General features: G+C 40.4%; 1 protein-coding gene across 1 annotated transcript in view; it reads right to left on the bottom strand.

Annotated features, from left to right (window-relative positions):
- The window catches only part of snd1 (staphylococcal nuclease and tudor domain containing 1), a 173,470-nt gene that overhangs the window by 35,494 nt on the left and 121,581 nt on the right, over window positions 1–16,395 (bottom strand). Inside the window, exon 18 of the mRNA XM_040035415.1 lies at window positions 3,646–3,787. Within this exon, the coding sequence (XP_039891349.1) occupies window positions 3,646–3,787 (142 nt within the window). The remainder of the gene's footprint in view (window positions 1–3,645; window positions 3,788–16,395) is intronic.

Raw genomic sequence — 16,395 nt, 5'->3', positions numbered from 1 at the left:
AGTAATTACATATAGCCTCCGGAGAGGAAGCAACATGCACAAGGAAAATAGGGGGGGGGGAAGACACAGCAGTACAAAGCAGAGAGATGTGTGTGTGTGTGTCTGTGTGTACTGGGAGAGGTGGGGGGCATGAAACAATGAGCGATAAAGACCCTTAAAATAAACTGAGGATTAAAGAGCTTCTCGCTCAAGCTTCTTGGTGACTTGGAAAACCACTCCTAACGTGAAATTAATCACTTATCGAGTCTGTGTAAAGATTTTCATATACTGAAAAGGAGAGAGAAAAAAAGACAAGCCCTTATATCCTTATTTAATTATAAATGGGAATAATTAAAATGGGAAAAGGGGTAAAATACAGTGCAGATACAGAGGGGCCCAGGAGAATAAAAGGAATTATAAACCAAATTTCCTTCGTTTATGAAAAAAAAAAAAAATCTATATTATATATACACACACATTTTTTTTTTAAAGTACAGCAACAGCTGTGAAAGCTTTTCAATACCCACTGATCACAGCAGACCACAATAAATAAATAAATACATTCCATCCTATTAGATAGCCACAACTCCCACAGGGTTAATGGTTTGGAAACTGCATCTAAATATTAATGACTGTAACCCGACCGATTGTGTGTGTGTGTGTGTGTGTTCTCTTTCTTTATCTTTTTAATACATGCATCATCTTCTCATTATATTGGACTTAAAACATCTTTTTCTGCCCGACTGTTCATTGGTATTAACACTACTGCTAAATACTAAAGTCCTACTAGTCAAAGTCAAAGTCATGTTGTTTTACAGCCCCTGTTATAAAAACGTGTGTGAAACGCTGATGGATGGGAATGTCAGGTATACTACTATGTTAAATTTTAAATACATCTGTTGGTATATATAAATTCAACTCAGTGTTTACTCATCCGGTTAATTCCTGTTTCATATGACCTTACTTGACACATGTTATTACCTATAGATTGGAATCAGGGCAGTAGCGAGCACATACATAGAAAAAAGCCTGCTATTCCAGATGTTTTCAGACATTGATAGTGGGACAGATGCTATAATCACTCTTTCGCTTATGCATTTATGTTAGGTGGTATGTTGTCATCAGTTGCAATCACAAGAGTATTAAAAAATTCTGCCTCCACTTCCAAGCTTATCTGAGTATATAAAAGTCCTTTTCAGAAAATTTTTTGGGGTGGAGGTGGGGGCATGTAATGATAAAGCACTCAGCTTGTATGATTTTACAGGCCCTAACACTTTGATGTTCTCTTCAAGAGGTTGGTATGACTTAATGTAGCTTTGAGGGAGCGTCAGCGAAAATGAAAGAAACCAAGGGAGAAAAGGAGATGGAGGAAGGAGGGGAGGGGCAAACAACATGAAGGAGAGGGAGATGAGGAGAGGAAAGCAGAGGGTGAAGACCGGTCAGGTTTTTCTTCCCTGCTGAGAATAACATTTTTTTTTTTTAAAGTAGCACGTAAGTCTCTTGGTAGAAGAACACGAGCCAATTAAGAGGGAAATAAATAAATAAAAAAAGCCCCAGCACTGCTGGATCATCTAAAAATCAAGCCTTTATATGAGAAACGATTAAATAACTCACAGCTCCCCTGTCAAAATGCACCGAGAGCAGCAATGTTTAAAAAAAAAAAAAAAAAAAGCAGATTGTGTACAATATCTTTAAATGCAACACTTTAGATTCTACCCCGTAAAAAAACGTTGAAGTTGTAAATACCTTGCATCTTCCATTTCCCCAGGTTCGTTTATAGGTATAAAGAACTTATGAGAAATATGCTAAAAATCAATAAAAATGCTTTGATTTGCTCTTTTATGTGTAGCTTGAGTACATTCTGTTTCCCACAAGACCATGAACTCCTACTCAGTTTTAGATATTGTGTAATATATTTTTGCTTCTATCCCACCCCACCCAACTGAAAATAAAGGATGCTGAAAGCATTAACCCTAGTTTCAGGTTAATGTGCCATGTATCATATATTTCAGCATCTTCACAGAGACACCCAATTAAGATCAGTGATAAAAAAAAAACCCCAAAAACAACTCACTCAACCTGAACATTAGTCCTGACTTGCAGGAAAGTGAAGCTGAAGTAGCCAGAGGCAGTGAAAAGGCTTTAGATTTGAATCTACAGCTGATAGAAAATATTGTTGAGCGCATGTCACAATACCCGAAGCTTTCAATGTACAGAAAGGTTATACAAACAATTGTGAGCTAAATGTTTTTCACAGTCATAAATGATTGGATTATTAAGATGCGTGTGATGCTTAGGCTTAGATTGGCAGTAAATGAAGGCAAATTAATTAATGATGACAGTGAGGCAAATTAAAAGGTGGCCAAAGTCAATTTCATGGCCTCTACCAGGCGACTGCCAGTGAAGACAGATGTGGGGGGCGGCAGAGAGAGAGAGGAAGACCTCAGAATCCTGAGTTGCTCCTACAAACTGGCAGACGATGAAGGGATAGTGATTGGCATAAAGGATTCAGATCTGTTCCAGCTAGTTTGTCAATGCAGCTTTTAATGTATTTGCATGTTTCTAAATGCAAAATTGTGTCAAGGCAATAATTAAAGCTATATAGACAGAATTTAAAATAGACAACCCACCCCTGAAGCGCTCTCCCCTCTATTCTAAACCCTTCAAAGCAGATAAGCACATACTTACATATTTCAAGCCTTTTTTGTGTTTTGATTTGGATCATTATGGCTTATACCTCATTGTAGCCCAAAAAAATGAACTTTTTTGAGATGCACAAGTACAAGTGCCGCGTTTCATATGAACTAAAACAAATTCCATGTTGTTTTTTGGCTTCACACAAGACTTGAAACCCACTACCTCTGCTCATCCAATTGAGCATGTATGCCTTACTTCCTACTCAGACTTTTGTGTACACACTACTCATCTGATCTGATCTCAAGAGTTCTATGATTGGCTGGATTTTCTAAAGCCCAAAATCAAAGGCCAGCAGAAGTGCTGGAGTCTAGTCCCCCCACATTGCTTCACGGTGGATCATCGTAAAAAAAAATTTTTAAAACCACAAAAATTTCAAACAAATTGCCTATCCGAGCTTTAAATGGCAAACTTTTTGTTATCATAGAGAGAGTAGATTAAATTGTAAGACTCCATTTGACTTAAAAAAAACTGCAAACATCAATGGTGACAGGAGGGGATGTAGTGATTTATTCCTATCATTTAGTAGTAATAATAAGCGGGACGTCCTTTGTTTTGTCTCCTGGTGGGAGGGATGCTGCAGCAGGGGATGAGCCGAATGTCTGAGTAGTAGAGATAATTGTCATTCATAAAGTCAGTCTGGTGTTAAAAGGGAATAAAATGCAAAGTCCTTGCTTGCCACCGCTGTTGGGAGCTGGTGTAGATAGTGGTATTTAGTGTGAAGCTGCAAAAGCTGACAGAAAAAAATATGCAGCTTGAAGTAAAACAGCATGTTTATAAAGCAATTTCAACTTTTCTAAACGAATTCTCATTGGTTACTCTATCAAATTTTATATTCACTGGAGTCTGTTTGTCTGGTTTTGCAAGCTGCCTCTTTAGGCCAACTCGAAAATTATATACTTGGAAAACTAAGTGAACAAAAATGAATTTTCACGCACTCCCTCACTCATGCACACGACCATCTCGAGGTACCTGTCTCTACATCCTGGGCGTAGAAGTGCAGGGTGTCGGTGATTTCAGTGACATAGACTGGTTTGTAGTTTGCCACGCGCTCCTTCTCCTCTGAAAGATGCACGACCTCCTCCACTGGTTTCTCCTCATAATTGGCCCAGATCTACAACACATACAAGGAGTAAAAAAATGTTTTAAAAAAAAGACATGTCAATGCAACACAAACATGGAGATCAGATAGGTCAAGCTTAATGTGCCAAACATTTTTCAGGGATAGAAATTCATACAATGAGAATTCGTACATGCTGCACCAGTGGCCCGAGATTTATAACAGCATGAGACTACTGAATGAGACTGGAATGTCATGCTGACATACCCGGTCTTGGTGGCATATTGCACAAGCAACAGCAAAGCAACATTCGTTTTCACTAATTATTTTTGGTCCAATTTCAAACCCTTGATGCTGCCAGCATATGGGACAGTCCATCACTCCTATGACAGATTTCTGACCTTACATAATACTACAAAGATGTTTCTGAACACATATTTGCAAAGATCTTCCTCACGTCTTCCAGCAGTTGTTTTAGGGCAGGGGTGGGCAATTCCAGGCCTCAAGGGCCGGTGTCCTGCAGGTTTTAGATCTCACCTTGGGTCAACACACCTGAATCACGCGATTAGTTCGTTACCAGGCCTCTGGGGAACTTCAGGACATGTTGGCTGTATCCCAATTCAGGGTCTGCAGCCTTAAAGGCCGCATTTTAAGGCCAATTACATCACAGCGACGCGACGGAGGCTGTCCCAATTCAAAGGCTGCTTGAAATGCGGCCCTCAAATGCGTCCTTCATTTCACTGAATTTTAAGGATGTGGTGGTGTAGACTTCGTGGCCCAACATATCCCAGCGCGGCGGTGGGTGTGGATAATTTTGCCAGAGAAAAAAAAACGACGGAAGACAGGCGGCCGAAGAGTAAACTTTTAAAAGTAAGTACTGAATATTATGTCACTTATTTATGTGCGAATGTTTAATAACGAAGAACATTAAAACATTACTGTTGGCCACATGTCAGCAAAGTTATGTGACATTAGCGATGTTTGTACTAACTTGGTTTTAAAGCCTTTACTTTAAAATATACGCCGTTCAATAGTTGATGTTAATCTTACAGAGAATGTGATGATTTTATGGATATTTAAAGTAAGCACTGAGACAAATTTAGTCATGCCAACATATTAAAAGAACAACATTTGTCTCTCATATATATAACACAGTTATATATATACAGTGTCAAAGAAACCTGTCTATGAGTGAAGATTTAAGGTGACAGGAAATATAAATAATATAAATAAATGCAGCTTGAATCTTTACTGAAGCTCAGTATTTGAAACAGAGTTCATTCACTGCTGTAATAACTAATAATGATTGAAATTGTAACTTTAATATTGGCCATATTATATTTACATTACCAAAGTGAGATGACTTAAGTCCCATGAACAACATTAGCTAATTGTTATTTACTAGCTAATCTTAAATGACTGTTCAGTACAGAAGTGAAGCCCAACAATCATGATTTCACAGTCAGCCTCAGATACTTATCAAATCAAAGCTCATGTAGAAACAAACAAACAAATGAACAAAAGATTTTGTCCTTCATTTCTGTCAAACAAAGCTGTATGAAACGTTTCCAGCTGTAGCTGTTAGTGGCATGGTTGCTAGGCAACCTGGGCAGCGCGATGGAGGCTAGACCGTCCCATTTCACAAGCCTCTCACTTCCGGCCTTAGCGGTCTTTGAGTACGCGGCCCGTGTGGACCGTTAAAGGCTGCGTACTTTAAGGCTGCAGACCCTGAATTGGGATACAGCCGTTGAGGAGCTAATTTAGCCATTTAAATCAGCTGTGTTGGTTCAAGGACACATTTAAAACCTGCAGGGACACCGGCCCTCGAGGCCTGGAGTTGCCCACCCCTGTTTTAGGGTTAAGGATTAAAGGTGGACCGAGGATCAAGTTAAGATTAGCCATGTAATGTCGGCGATAATATAACTCCCTCGGTAAAGAATGTTGTCAATTAGGTTCCTTCACGAGCACAGCAATTTATGAGGATGCGTGTAAGCAGGTTACATCCTTTCTAAGCTGCATCAAGGTTAGTCCTCTTTCGGCTCCCCAGGAGAAACGGAGGGCAGGAGGCTCATTAGAGAGAAGTGCTTTGCCTTGGGCCACATATCAAACTGCATGGATGTCAGCAAGCCCGCGCGTGTATGTGTGTTTACATAAAGAAGGGGATGCACCAGAAAGAGTAGGCGGCTAAAGCGAATAGCAGCATGTCTGTATACAGCTTCAGGTACAGTAATAGCATTAAACACATGCATAAACACAAGACTGTTAGGATGAAAGCGAGCTAATCAGCTCCCTGTTGATGGATCATTGTGAAACAGGAGGAGAGGTTACGTGGGGATCTCAAAAGTCAACAAGTACAGCTGAGCTTCATACTGCTCCAACTTCTTGTATAGCTGTAGCCCGACTGCTTGTTACTGCACATTTCTGCAGGCTATTTGGGAACTGTTTACTTTTAAAGGTTACTGAAAAAGAAGAAAATGAAGCAGGCAGATTTTTAACAGCACACTGATATCAGCCAATTAGATTCTGGCTAATTATTTCAGTGCACGGTATCTTTCAGCTAATTAGATTAGCTGGTTTTACTGTTGTCATTTTTTCCACTCTGTCTTGGCTCATCTGCCAAGATGCACGTGGTAATCACACCTGAGGCTTTAGTATAACATGCGCTCCTCTGCGCGCTAAGATGATCCTGTACCTCATTGATATGGCCCAGGTTTTATTCATGCCGAGGGGACCTAAATCTGTTCACACCATCATACTGTGGGGGGGCACATGGTTTCTTTATCGTCTGAAGGCATATTTTAAGGCTGGGGCAAATGATGGTTTTGTTGAGCAAATAGTAAAGGGCCTGAAAAATGGAACATGCAAGTGCCAAAACTGCAGCTCTACGAATGCCCCCAGAGTTAAACTGCCCAACTTGACTGCAGAATTGATGTATTTGCAGCCTGGCACCAAATAACAGTTTTGAAGCACCACACAGTTAATTGTGCATAGCTTACAGCTTTGGGAGAAAGGAAATAAGACAGAAAGAATGTAGACAGGTAGAAATTCTGGGGGTAGAGGTTGATTAAGGTCACTTAGGGCTGAAAACAAACCCCGCAAGATCAACCAATATTAGGATAGCATAGCTATTTTAGATATGCAGACTTTATGTGCACACTTACAAATGCTGGAATACACAGCGTCTAGTAATAAACATGATTACCATATTGCAACTGAGCTAGCATGACTTGGCTTTTGATCAAACCTGCAGCACCAATTAGGGAAGACAAAGATTAGAGTGTCACCATTCATTAGCCTGGCAGATGTCACTGCAGCAGTTTTAGGCTGATAGCAAGTTACGGGGGGACTGGACATAGAGCACAATGAGAAGGCTTCATGTCGACATCCGATTCTGTGATGTGTAGAAGCGCAAAGGTTCAAAGTTATAAACTATTAGAAAAAAACATGTTTTATTTAGGATATCCTCAAAGAAACAAAAAGCCACAAAAAAATAAATAAATAAATAAATCGCAACCCTGAGTTAATTAACTGTGTCTCTAGTTTTGATCTTTACACCTCTGATCCTGGTGTCCACTTCGGAAGCAGATTTCTGCTAAAAGAAAACATCAGATCCCCGTTTTTCCCTTTGTTGCTGCATGATTGAATGAGGGCAGAAGGTCATATGTTAACATATTTATTATTTGTGGCCAATACGGATAAAAGACACGAGTGATCAGCGTGATTACAGCAAGATGAAAATTTATTCTGCATCATTTGAGTACATCATTAGAAAGAAGAAAGCGCTCTGTCACTTTTTAAAGCCATAAAAAAATTTTTTTTAAAAAATAGAAATATATGCACACAAACACACAAGCGTACACACACTGTGCCCAGGGCTGATGACCTTCCGTGAGCAGCCAACCATCCTGTTTGTTCCACTTGAATGCAGGTATGTGACTGCTGCTTCTGCTGCTGCTCTGCAACTGCAGCCAGACGCTAGAGCCACCAAGCTGCCACAGACAATGAGAGAGTGAAAGAGGGGACGAGAGGAGAGAGATAGAATTATGGGGAAAAGGGATAAAAAAAAGAAAAAGAAAAGCGGCAGGCCATTTAGCTCATGTTGAAAGGACAAGTCCTAATAATGGAGCCCAAGCTGAGAGATGGAAGGTTAGGCTGACCTTCACAACTCTTGAATGACAAAACACACTTACACCCAAGTGAGTGACAAGTGAGTCCAGTGGGGTAATGTGGTGATGGGGAAAGGTTGCGCTCAGAGTGACTATCAGAATCACATTTAGAAAAGAAAAAGAAAAAAAAAAAAAAAGCTGGAAAAATTGTTGAAGCATGTGTGTTAGGGATTAGCTGATTTCCAATTTCCAGCTGGATTTTTTTGTTGTTTCCGCTAACTTTCATTCTGTTAATCTTCCATTATCCTGCTTCCTTGGTTTTGGCTACAAACGAATATGCCAACTCTTTTATTTTTCTAATCACTTTAACCGCACATGATAAAACTGACCAAAAAAAAAAATAAAGAAATTCTGCTTATCGAGCTGAGAAGCTTTGGCATTAGCCAGTGTAATGTTTAATTGCCAAATGCTGATTAAGTAACGAAAGGCTGTATAAAAAAAAAATAAAATAAAAAACCCCAAAATGAAACCCCAACAGCTCTGAAGAAAAATGAGCTGTCATGGCCAGGTTTTTACAGCAGTGCAATAGTGGCAAGCCTTATTTTCTAAGCCTGGCACCCAAGACACCTCTCTGGCTGAAGAGTACCTCTTTGACAGTTAAGTGCAGCTCTGCTCTGGATAATTAAGAGGTCTGCTGATTAGCTTAGAGTCAATTTATCTGAATATTTCTAATCTGAAGAAGACTGCCGCAGTCCAGAAAGACTAAGCAATGGTGCAACATTCATAGATTCACACATTCAAGCACAGGTGGATGAATACACAGACAGATGGATGACTGAACACACACGTAGTGCCAGAACGAGGGTGTGAGGGCTGGTTTGAACACTGATTAAATGTGGCAGTGTGTCAATTGTAGTAGAGTGTGTGTGTGTGTGTGTGTGTGTATGTGATTGTGTATGGTCTGTTAAGACTAAAATCACCATTGCTACACAAAGTGTACACTTTTTTTACGCAAACATACACCCCAAATTTTCATCATAGCAAGGGTCTAATACGCCAGGCAAATGCAAATACAAGATTGAGAAGCAAAGAAAAAACACAAGGCCTCACCTCCAGATGTTAGAAGAAAACAGTGCAGTAACATTAAAAAGTAAACATCTCAAATATGCCTCATTTAGATGCAAATTGCTTGGAAACAAATCTCTAAGAGAAAAAAAGTGTTTCATTTCATACAACTCACTTTCTCCACCAAATTGAGAACATCACACTTATTTGAGGCATAAATGCAATCACATTCGAAAAGAATATTATCTGTGCAACAAATTCAGTAGCTTTACAAGTCTTGTCCTCATATATGGCACTCACAAATACATGACACTCAGAGGAAGCACTGCCATCTGAGTCTAACACACTTCAGGAGACTAGAGGGCTCAGCCCACGCAACCTGGAACAAACAGGCGTCCCTCAGAAAGAATGCTGCAAACTAGCTGAAGCTAGGGCTAATGTGATTAAGATAATAAAATCTTGGTGGTCTATCTTATTACATGTGTTTTACAAAGTTTCATTATTTATTCATTACCCAATCAGACTTGAAGAACAATTGAAATCAATAGGAGCACGTTGTTCATGCAAGTGCACTTTGTGAATCAATTTAGCCCCATTATATCCCTGATGAATCTCCCTTTAGCGACAAAGGTTCATTAACTCAATTGGAGGGCACGTTTTTTCTCTTTCACATCAAAAGCCTTTATGCTGCACATAAGAAAATAGTTTTTCTTTAAGATTCATTTTCATTTCTTGAGACTGTCAAACAATAATACGTGGATGGTTGTTACTGGATACTGTATTAAAACGAAGAGCTAGATTGTGTTGACAAGATGTTGCCTTAAAACTCTAAAAGCTTGACTTTTGCTGTAAATTAGGAGCAGAGAGGAATCTGATTTGCATAAAAAGTGAGAAAGAGCTCATTAGAAATCAGCAACAGTCTTATGTTAATGACTGGGTCAGGCTGGCAGAAAGGTGGACAGGCCTGGATTTTCTGTTCTTTAACAATGTTTCTATATTGACAAAGTAATTAGAGCTGGAGAATGACCAACAAGATGGACAGCCGCCACTTTCTCATAGCCTATTCAAGGTGGGGCTGCTCTTCCCCCACCTTGCCGCTTCTGTGTAAAAGATACTGGGATGGGATTGGGAAGGGTGCTTTTTGTTGCACCTTAAAGCTAGCAGCAGAGGCAGTCACAAAGCGGAATCATTGTCTGTGTGAAAGGGAAAGCCAGCATGGCAGGACACGCCACACTAGACACCAACACTGTTGAGTTACAACGTCACGCTGGCATGCCATCTTAGGACTGCGCCGGCATTATGCCGGCATCATTTGTGCACGAGCAAAGGCGCCGCAATGAGGGGGTCTTCGCAGCTGAAGTACAGCATGATATGGGGGCAACCGAGATGCAAGCTGCCTCGTCGCATCTGCCATAACTAAACAGAATCCTCCAAAAGAGAGAAGGGAATTTTCAAAAGTATCTAGTTTATAAGCATAAAATGTGTAGTTTTAACCCAAGTTTGTTGTTGTTGCACTTATAGAAGTAAATCAAGAGCAACAAACTCGCATGGTGGTGCAGTGGTCAGCAGTTTGCATGCTCTCCCTGTCCTTTTGTTCACTGGGTAATTAGTATAGCTGTAGTATAACTGGTGACCCTAAATCAGAGTAAATCTGCACATGAATGTGCGTGGTTGTCAGTCTCTGTGTCAGCCTTGTGAGGGACTGGCTCACTGCCAGTCCCACTTTTACCTCTATGACAGAATCCTCCTCCATGACCCTGACCTGCACACGCAGTTAAGAAAGTGGATGCATGGATAATGATAATAATAATAATCATGTTTAATACAAAAGGTGAAGTGATGGTCTACTATAGTTATAACAATCTAATGCCAGTTGGAGGACTTTAAAATGATCTTGAATATGTGTCACCCCGACTTCTTTCCCAGCAGCTGTTTTTAAAAAGACGACTTTACTCACACTCTGAGAATCATTTTGCTGACAGCTGACGCAGTCATCTTGAGCTCATCATCTGTGACAGCTGTAATTCTTGGCTGTTCGACAGATTTTCTGTGGTTGGGAGATGCTATGAACTCGTTCTCATTTGTCACAAATTTCTTTCCTATGTGGCAGCGGAAACAGACTTTCAGAAAGTCCACCAGTTTGAACTGGGCTGCCTAACACTCTTAGGGATGATTAACTGTGAAACACCCACTCTAAACAAAAGGGAACTTTAAATACCGGGCTAGCCTCACAGCACAAGACCACAAACATTTCAGCACATTCTGCATAAAGTAGGGTACATTTTATAGTTCTCAGGAATCTGACAACCCTCTGCTTTATCAAATGCAATCTCCAAATTAAGAAAACTCTTGTTTAATATTGATCTTATTTTAGGGCGATTACTTAATCAGCCAAACAAATCTAAAAAAAAACAAAACAAAAAAAAAACGCCCCCAAAACTTGTACAAAAGACTTGACTCATTTTAGAGCAATTTATTTTTGGTATCACTGAAATGGTGAAAGTGCAAACTTTTTTCACTTCTCTTTTCAGAACAATGTCTAACAAGGAGATACTCGGAGCTGATCAAGGTAGAAAACAGCTCGACTGACGGGCATTCTACCAGACTCCACCACTTTGATTTACTGACTGTTTAAGAGTTCATTTGTAGTGCAATGATCATAATGTAAGGCAACACTACAAGTTCAGGGTCACTGCTGCGTCTCTGACAACTTCCAATTCAAATGGAGTAGCCTCCACATGAAAAATGTCATTATTGATCTTGACTGGACAGCTACTTGACTGACAGGTGCTGCGAAAGCTCAATTGCTCTTGAACACTAAACTAAAAAGACACTAACCCAATACATCACATGGAGCATAAAAAAAAGACAGTGTTCAAGGTTAAGAGGGGTTGTTGATGGTACATTAACCTTCATGGCTCACCTTGTCTTGGTGGTCTAAGTAAGCAGGACAGGAGAATAAAAAACTGATTTAGAGGTTGAGGGACTTGCTTTGCAATATTCCTTGTCATTTCTTCCTTACCGTACTCATACTCAGACATAATACATGACTGTAGCCCTGGGAAAAATTGGTCCAGGTTAAGCTACAATGTGGTAACAACACCGTTTCTGTCACAATGGGCTAATGCAATACGACTGTATTTGGGCCTGCAAGGCCACGTAAGTGGGTATGGTAACAAAACATGTCAGCTGCATACAGGCGTATGACAAGCTGTAAAAACTGGAGTCATACAGCACCAGTATATTAAGATTGGAGACATGAACACAATAGTATAAAAGTATAGGAGTCCAACAAAAGTATTCTGCCTTAGGATTCGACATAGCACCTCTTGCAAAGGTTGAAGAATAATCAATAAGATATGTAAATCGATCTAGTTGATGCTTGCCAATAAAGAGGTCAAAATAGGTGTTGCGTGGCTTCTTGTTCTGCTGCCAGAGGTGAAACTGAAGTCTTGTTAAACAGAAGTTACAAAATTCTTCTTGACTCGAGCTGACACTACTAGCTGCTGATTTCAACACTTGGATACACTGCCCACCAATGAAACCTAATCAATCCTAATCTGCTTTAACGGGAATATTAGGAAATCGGGGTCCACGTCGACATCCCGAGCCAAACCTCAATGAGGGCATAGAGGGAAAGGATGAGACTGATGGAGAGAGGAGTCTCTCGGATGTGGTTACTTAGCAGATAAATTATGCATTAAAACTGCACAGGTGGTCTGGGACAGGGTTTTTTACGTGAAGGGAGGGAGCCGAGCAGCTGGGGAATTCATAACAGAAACGGAAGAGCAAGTGAAGGAGAGAGGGAGAAGGAGGGAGAAAGAGATACTCCCAAGCTTCATATCACAGCCAACAGATGTTCTCCCATCAAAGAGGCAGCAGGCAGGCGGCAAGGCTACTCAACCCCAGCTTTACACGGCTAATATGACCCCCACACATACACATACGTGTGCACGGACGTGCAAACAGCAGTCAAGGGCTTGGAGACGACCTAAGGCTATCATGGTGGCAACTTGTTACACTTTTTAAATTGACACAAATTGATCCACTTAGACATGTGTGTGTGTGTGTGTGTGTGTGTGTGTTCGGGTGGGTGGTGGGAGTAGGTCTGTCAGACCGCTGACAAAGTACTATTAGCAACAAACACCAAGTTACACCTGACAGAGATTGGTGGTATGAGCATGTGAACTGAAGGGGGGCATGGCGTTACCATAGAAACAGAGAATGTGGGTGCATATGAAATCAAGAGCGATCTGCGTGCACGCACAAAAACCTACACCTGAGCTACCCTGCACACGGGTGCCACCCTACTCACCATGTATGAAAAGACAGACAGCTGCGAGATCGATCCAGGCGTTGTTTACAGATGACATTCACAGAAGCGTGTTCGCACACACGCACACACACACGAGACGACAACATCAACAAACCAATGGTCCCTGGAGGTAGTCCCTCTAGTATATGGAGCCTTATGTCAAGTGGGCTGTTTCTTTAACTCGAGCAGTTTCTGTGTCTTTCGGAGGCCATTAAAAGATGATCAAGCTGCACAAGATCAGAGCAAACAAAGGCATCTCTGGGGAACAGGCATGCAATTAAAGTCTACGAGCTCCAAGAACATGATACAGAAAAATCTTCAAAGGTTTAGACAAAGAGCGAGAAGGGACAGAAAAAAGGGAGTGATACAGTAATTAAGTTGTGAGAAAGACAAACACTTTGTCTCACTGTATTTCATGATAACTTTGATTTAAAAAAGGAAGAAGTGCTGCTGGAAAAGAGGGCCACAATTACAAATTCTGAGGTTTTGGTTCAGTAAGTTGCCTGAACCATGAATCATGCACTAATTTTGCAATTGTTTGCCAAATGAACTCTGCATCCTCCACAGCTGCCCTGTATCCTTAATGTTGGCTCTATAAAACAGTCTTGTTAATTATAATGAAAAACAAAACAAAACAAAAAATAATAACAATAACAATAAGGAAATAATGAGTAATGGTATTTGTTAGTCAAAGACTGGTATTTTCAGGTTGGCAATTTGCACAAACACCACACGAGTGTAACAGCATCAGGGTTACGGAGTGGGCAAGAAAGAAAGAAACAAGGACAAAGTTACCACGAGGAGGACCAGATAAAAGAAACACATGAAAAAGAAACTGTTGTGAAGACAATGTAACAGTGCCAGCACTGTGCCATGTGAAGCTGCTGGTAGTGCCTTACTGAGGCACCAGCAAAATGGGCATAGTGTTGGATGTAGAGATAATCAACTTAATGATGGAAAATTAATTTTATTTTCAAATTATAACAAACCTTTACTTAATGCATCTGATAACACTAACACTTGAGCTTATACCAAATTTATAAATTAACGTATTACCAACCAAAACGCAACATGTTTGCTTTCCTTTCCCTACATTAAACACGCAGTGCTATAGCTACATAATTATGAATACTTAGTAATATAAAATAATATTTTCTAATATATTATATATCTCTAATATCTTCTGGCCAGCCCTCCCAGGGCACACAGCTTTCACCTCTCTGTGTTGATTTCCCTAGTAACTGTCCTTGGTATGACCTTGAGGCCAAATGTGTCAAGTTTACTTTCTATAGCATTACCTGCATGGTGCTTCTGTGTGCAGGGAAAAAAAAAAAAAAAAAAAGGGGGTGGGGGTTGAAATTAACGGTGACTGCACATCCTTTCAGCTCATCCCCTCTCCCTGCTCTGTCTTTCAAGCCTCCTCCATAAGATGTTTATAAGCTCAACTGGATTACTGTCCGTGAGAGCATGCTCTCTGCCTGATCACTGGAAACTATAGAAAAGCTTAAAGGAACAAGAGCAAGAAGAGAATAAGGAAAGACAAGTAGAGAGTGATTAAGAAAAAGGACTACTTTGGTTTTACAGTGTACAAGTATGCAATTAAAAGACAATTAATCAACTTTTTAATTAACAGGCTAGGCCGTCCTGGATTGCCAAAGTGTTGCCATGACAACTGCCTTTACACAGGGTGGCAACATCCTCCCTAGTCTGTTTTTCTCTGTAGAAGAATCCTAATCATTGTTAGTGAGAAATAAGGGAACAGGAGTAATGTAGAGTAGAGACGGAGAGGCGGCGCGGTGAGGAACAGCAATGGAAAGCAAAAAGAGAAGTAAAAACAAGACAGGAGAGAAATAAATTGAAAGGGGGAGGATATTAAGGGCATAACATTCAGATTTGAATGAAATCAGAGGTAAAAAAAACTTAAATGTCTCCGAATAACTGTTCTGATGTTGTTCCCCTGAATATCTGATGTTCCATTTACAAAAGTGAGATTATGAGCACTTCTATCAGCAGCGCCAAGGCAGGCATTGTCATCTGCACGTGCCAGAGCAAATCTCCAAGCTGACACAGTGGTAAAAAAGGCATAATACACAACATTCATAGACCCCCCCCCCCTCCTCACATTTTAAACGGGAACGCTTAGTGATTAGGAGATTGGTCAAATAGATTCTGTTGTTAATTCCTTGACTGCATTTATAGCAGTGGAGAAAAAGAACCCGAGTGGCTTGCAGAACACATCACCAGTAAAATACTAAGTGAATGAAAAAGTGGTGCTAAACACTTTATATCTTGTAGTACACGACAGGGTTTTTGCCTAATATAAACAAAGCCCGTGCATAACAGCTGAAAATCTATCCTGTGCGTTGTCTGCTCTTTGGGAGAAAACTGTTCATTTGAAGAATTTGGCAGGAAAACTAAATGCTACACCCAAAGCTGACATGGCTGCAGCAAAATACAATTTTAAAACATTATGAAACATTTCTCAGTTTGTGCTCAAGCTACAGAGATCATTCCCATATTACAGTAATATAAAGTGTACGCTTTCTCAGCAGCTGTATATCTGAATTCCAAGTATACTTTTGAACCATGCAAAGAGCTTCAGGGTGACCCTTACTGGCACACTGAGGAAGTAGGAAATAAACACATAGTGTGTGGAGACATATGGTGAAAAGTCAGTAAATAATTGAAAACGGGAGAGAGAGAGAAAAATGCAGTATGAAAAGAGGCTGGTACAACAGCGGGAATCAAAATGTGGGGATGACGAGAGCCTGTTTATGTAACAGTCTCTCCCTAAGGCAAGAGAGGAGGAGAGAAGGAAAAAAAAAACACACACACACACACACACAAAAAACCCCAAAAAAAAACAGCGGGTCCGTAAAATGCACAAAAACTCACTCCCAAAACTAGCAGAGTGTTCCCATTCTCTAGATTTAGAGGGGTTTTCCTGCAGGCTGGCAAGCAAGGATTCTGAACACAGTAGAAGTGGACTGGCCTAAATTACAAAGGAAGACTACTGAGAATTATAATAATTAAAAAAAATGTCCTGGAATGAATCAAAAATTATTCCCAACCTCGGTCTCAAAAAAAAAAGGTGTCAAGTTTGTAAAATCAGGCAGCAAAGCAAGGTGGGAATAAAGTTATTTCAGGCACCTTGCACACGCTGCAATCCCACGCCT

This window comes from Simochromis diagramma, unplaced genomic scaffold (assembly GCF_900408965.1).
Source record: "Simochromis diagramma unplaced genomic scaffold, fSimDia1.1 OVJJ01000816.1, whole genome shotgun sequence".
In the NCBI taxonomy this organism is placed as follows: domain Eukaryota; kingdom Metazoa; phylum Chordata; class Actinopteri; order Cichliformes; family Cichlidae; genus Simochromis; species Simochromis diagramma.
This window is presented reverse-complemented; position numbering and strand designations above follow the sequence as displayed.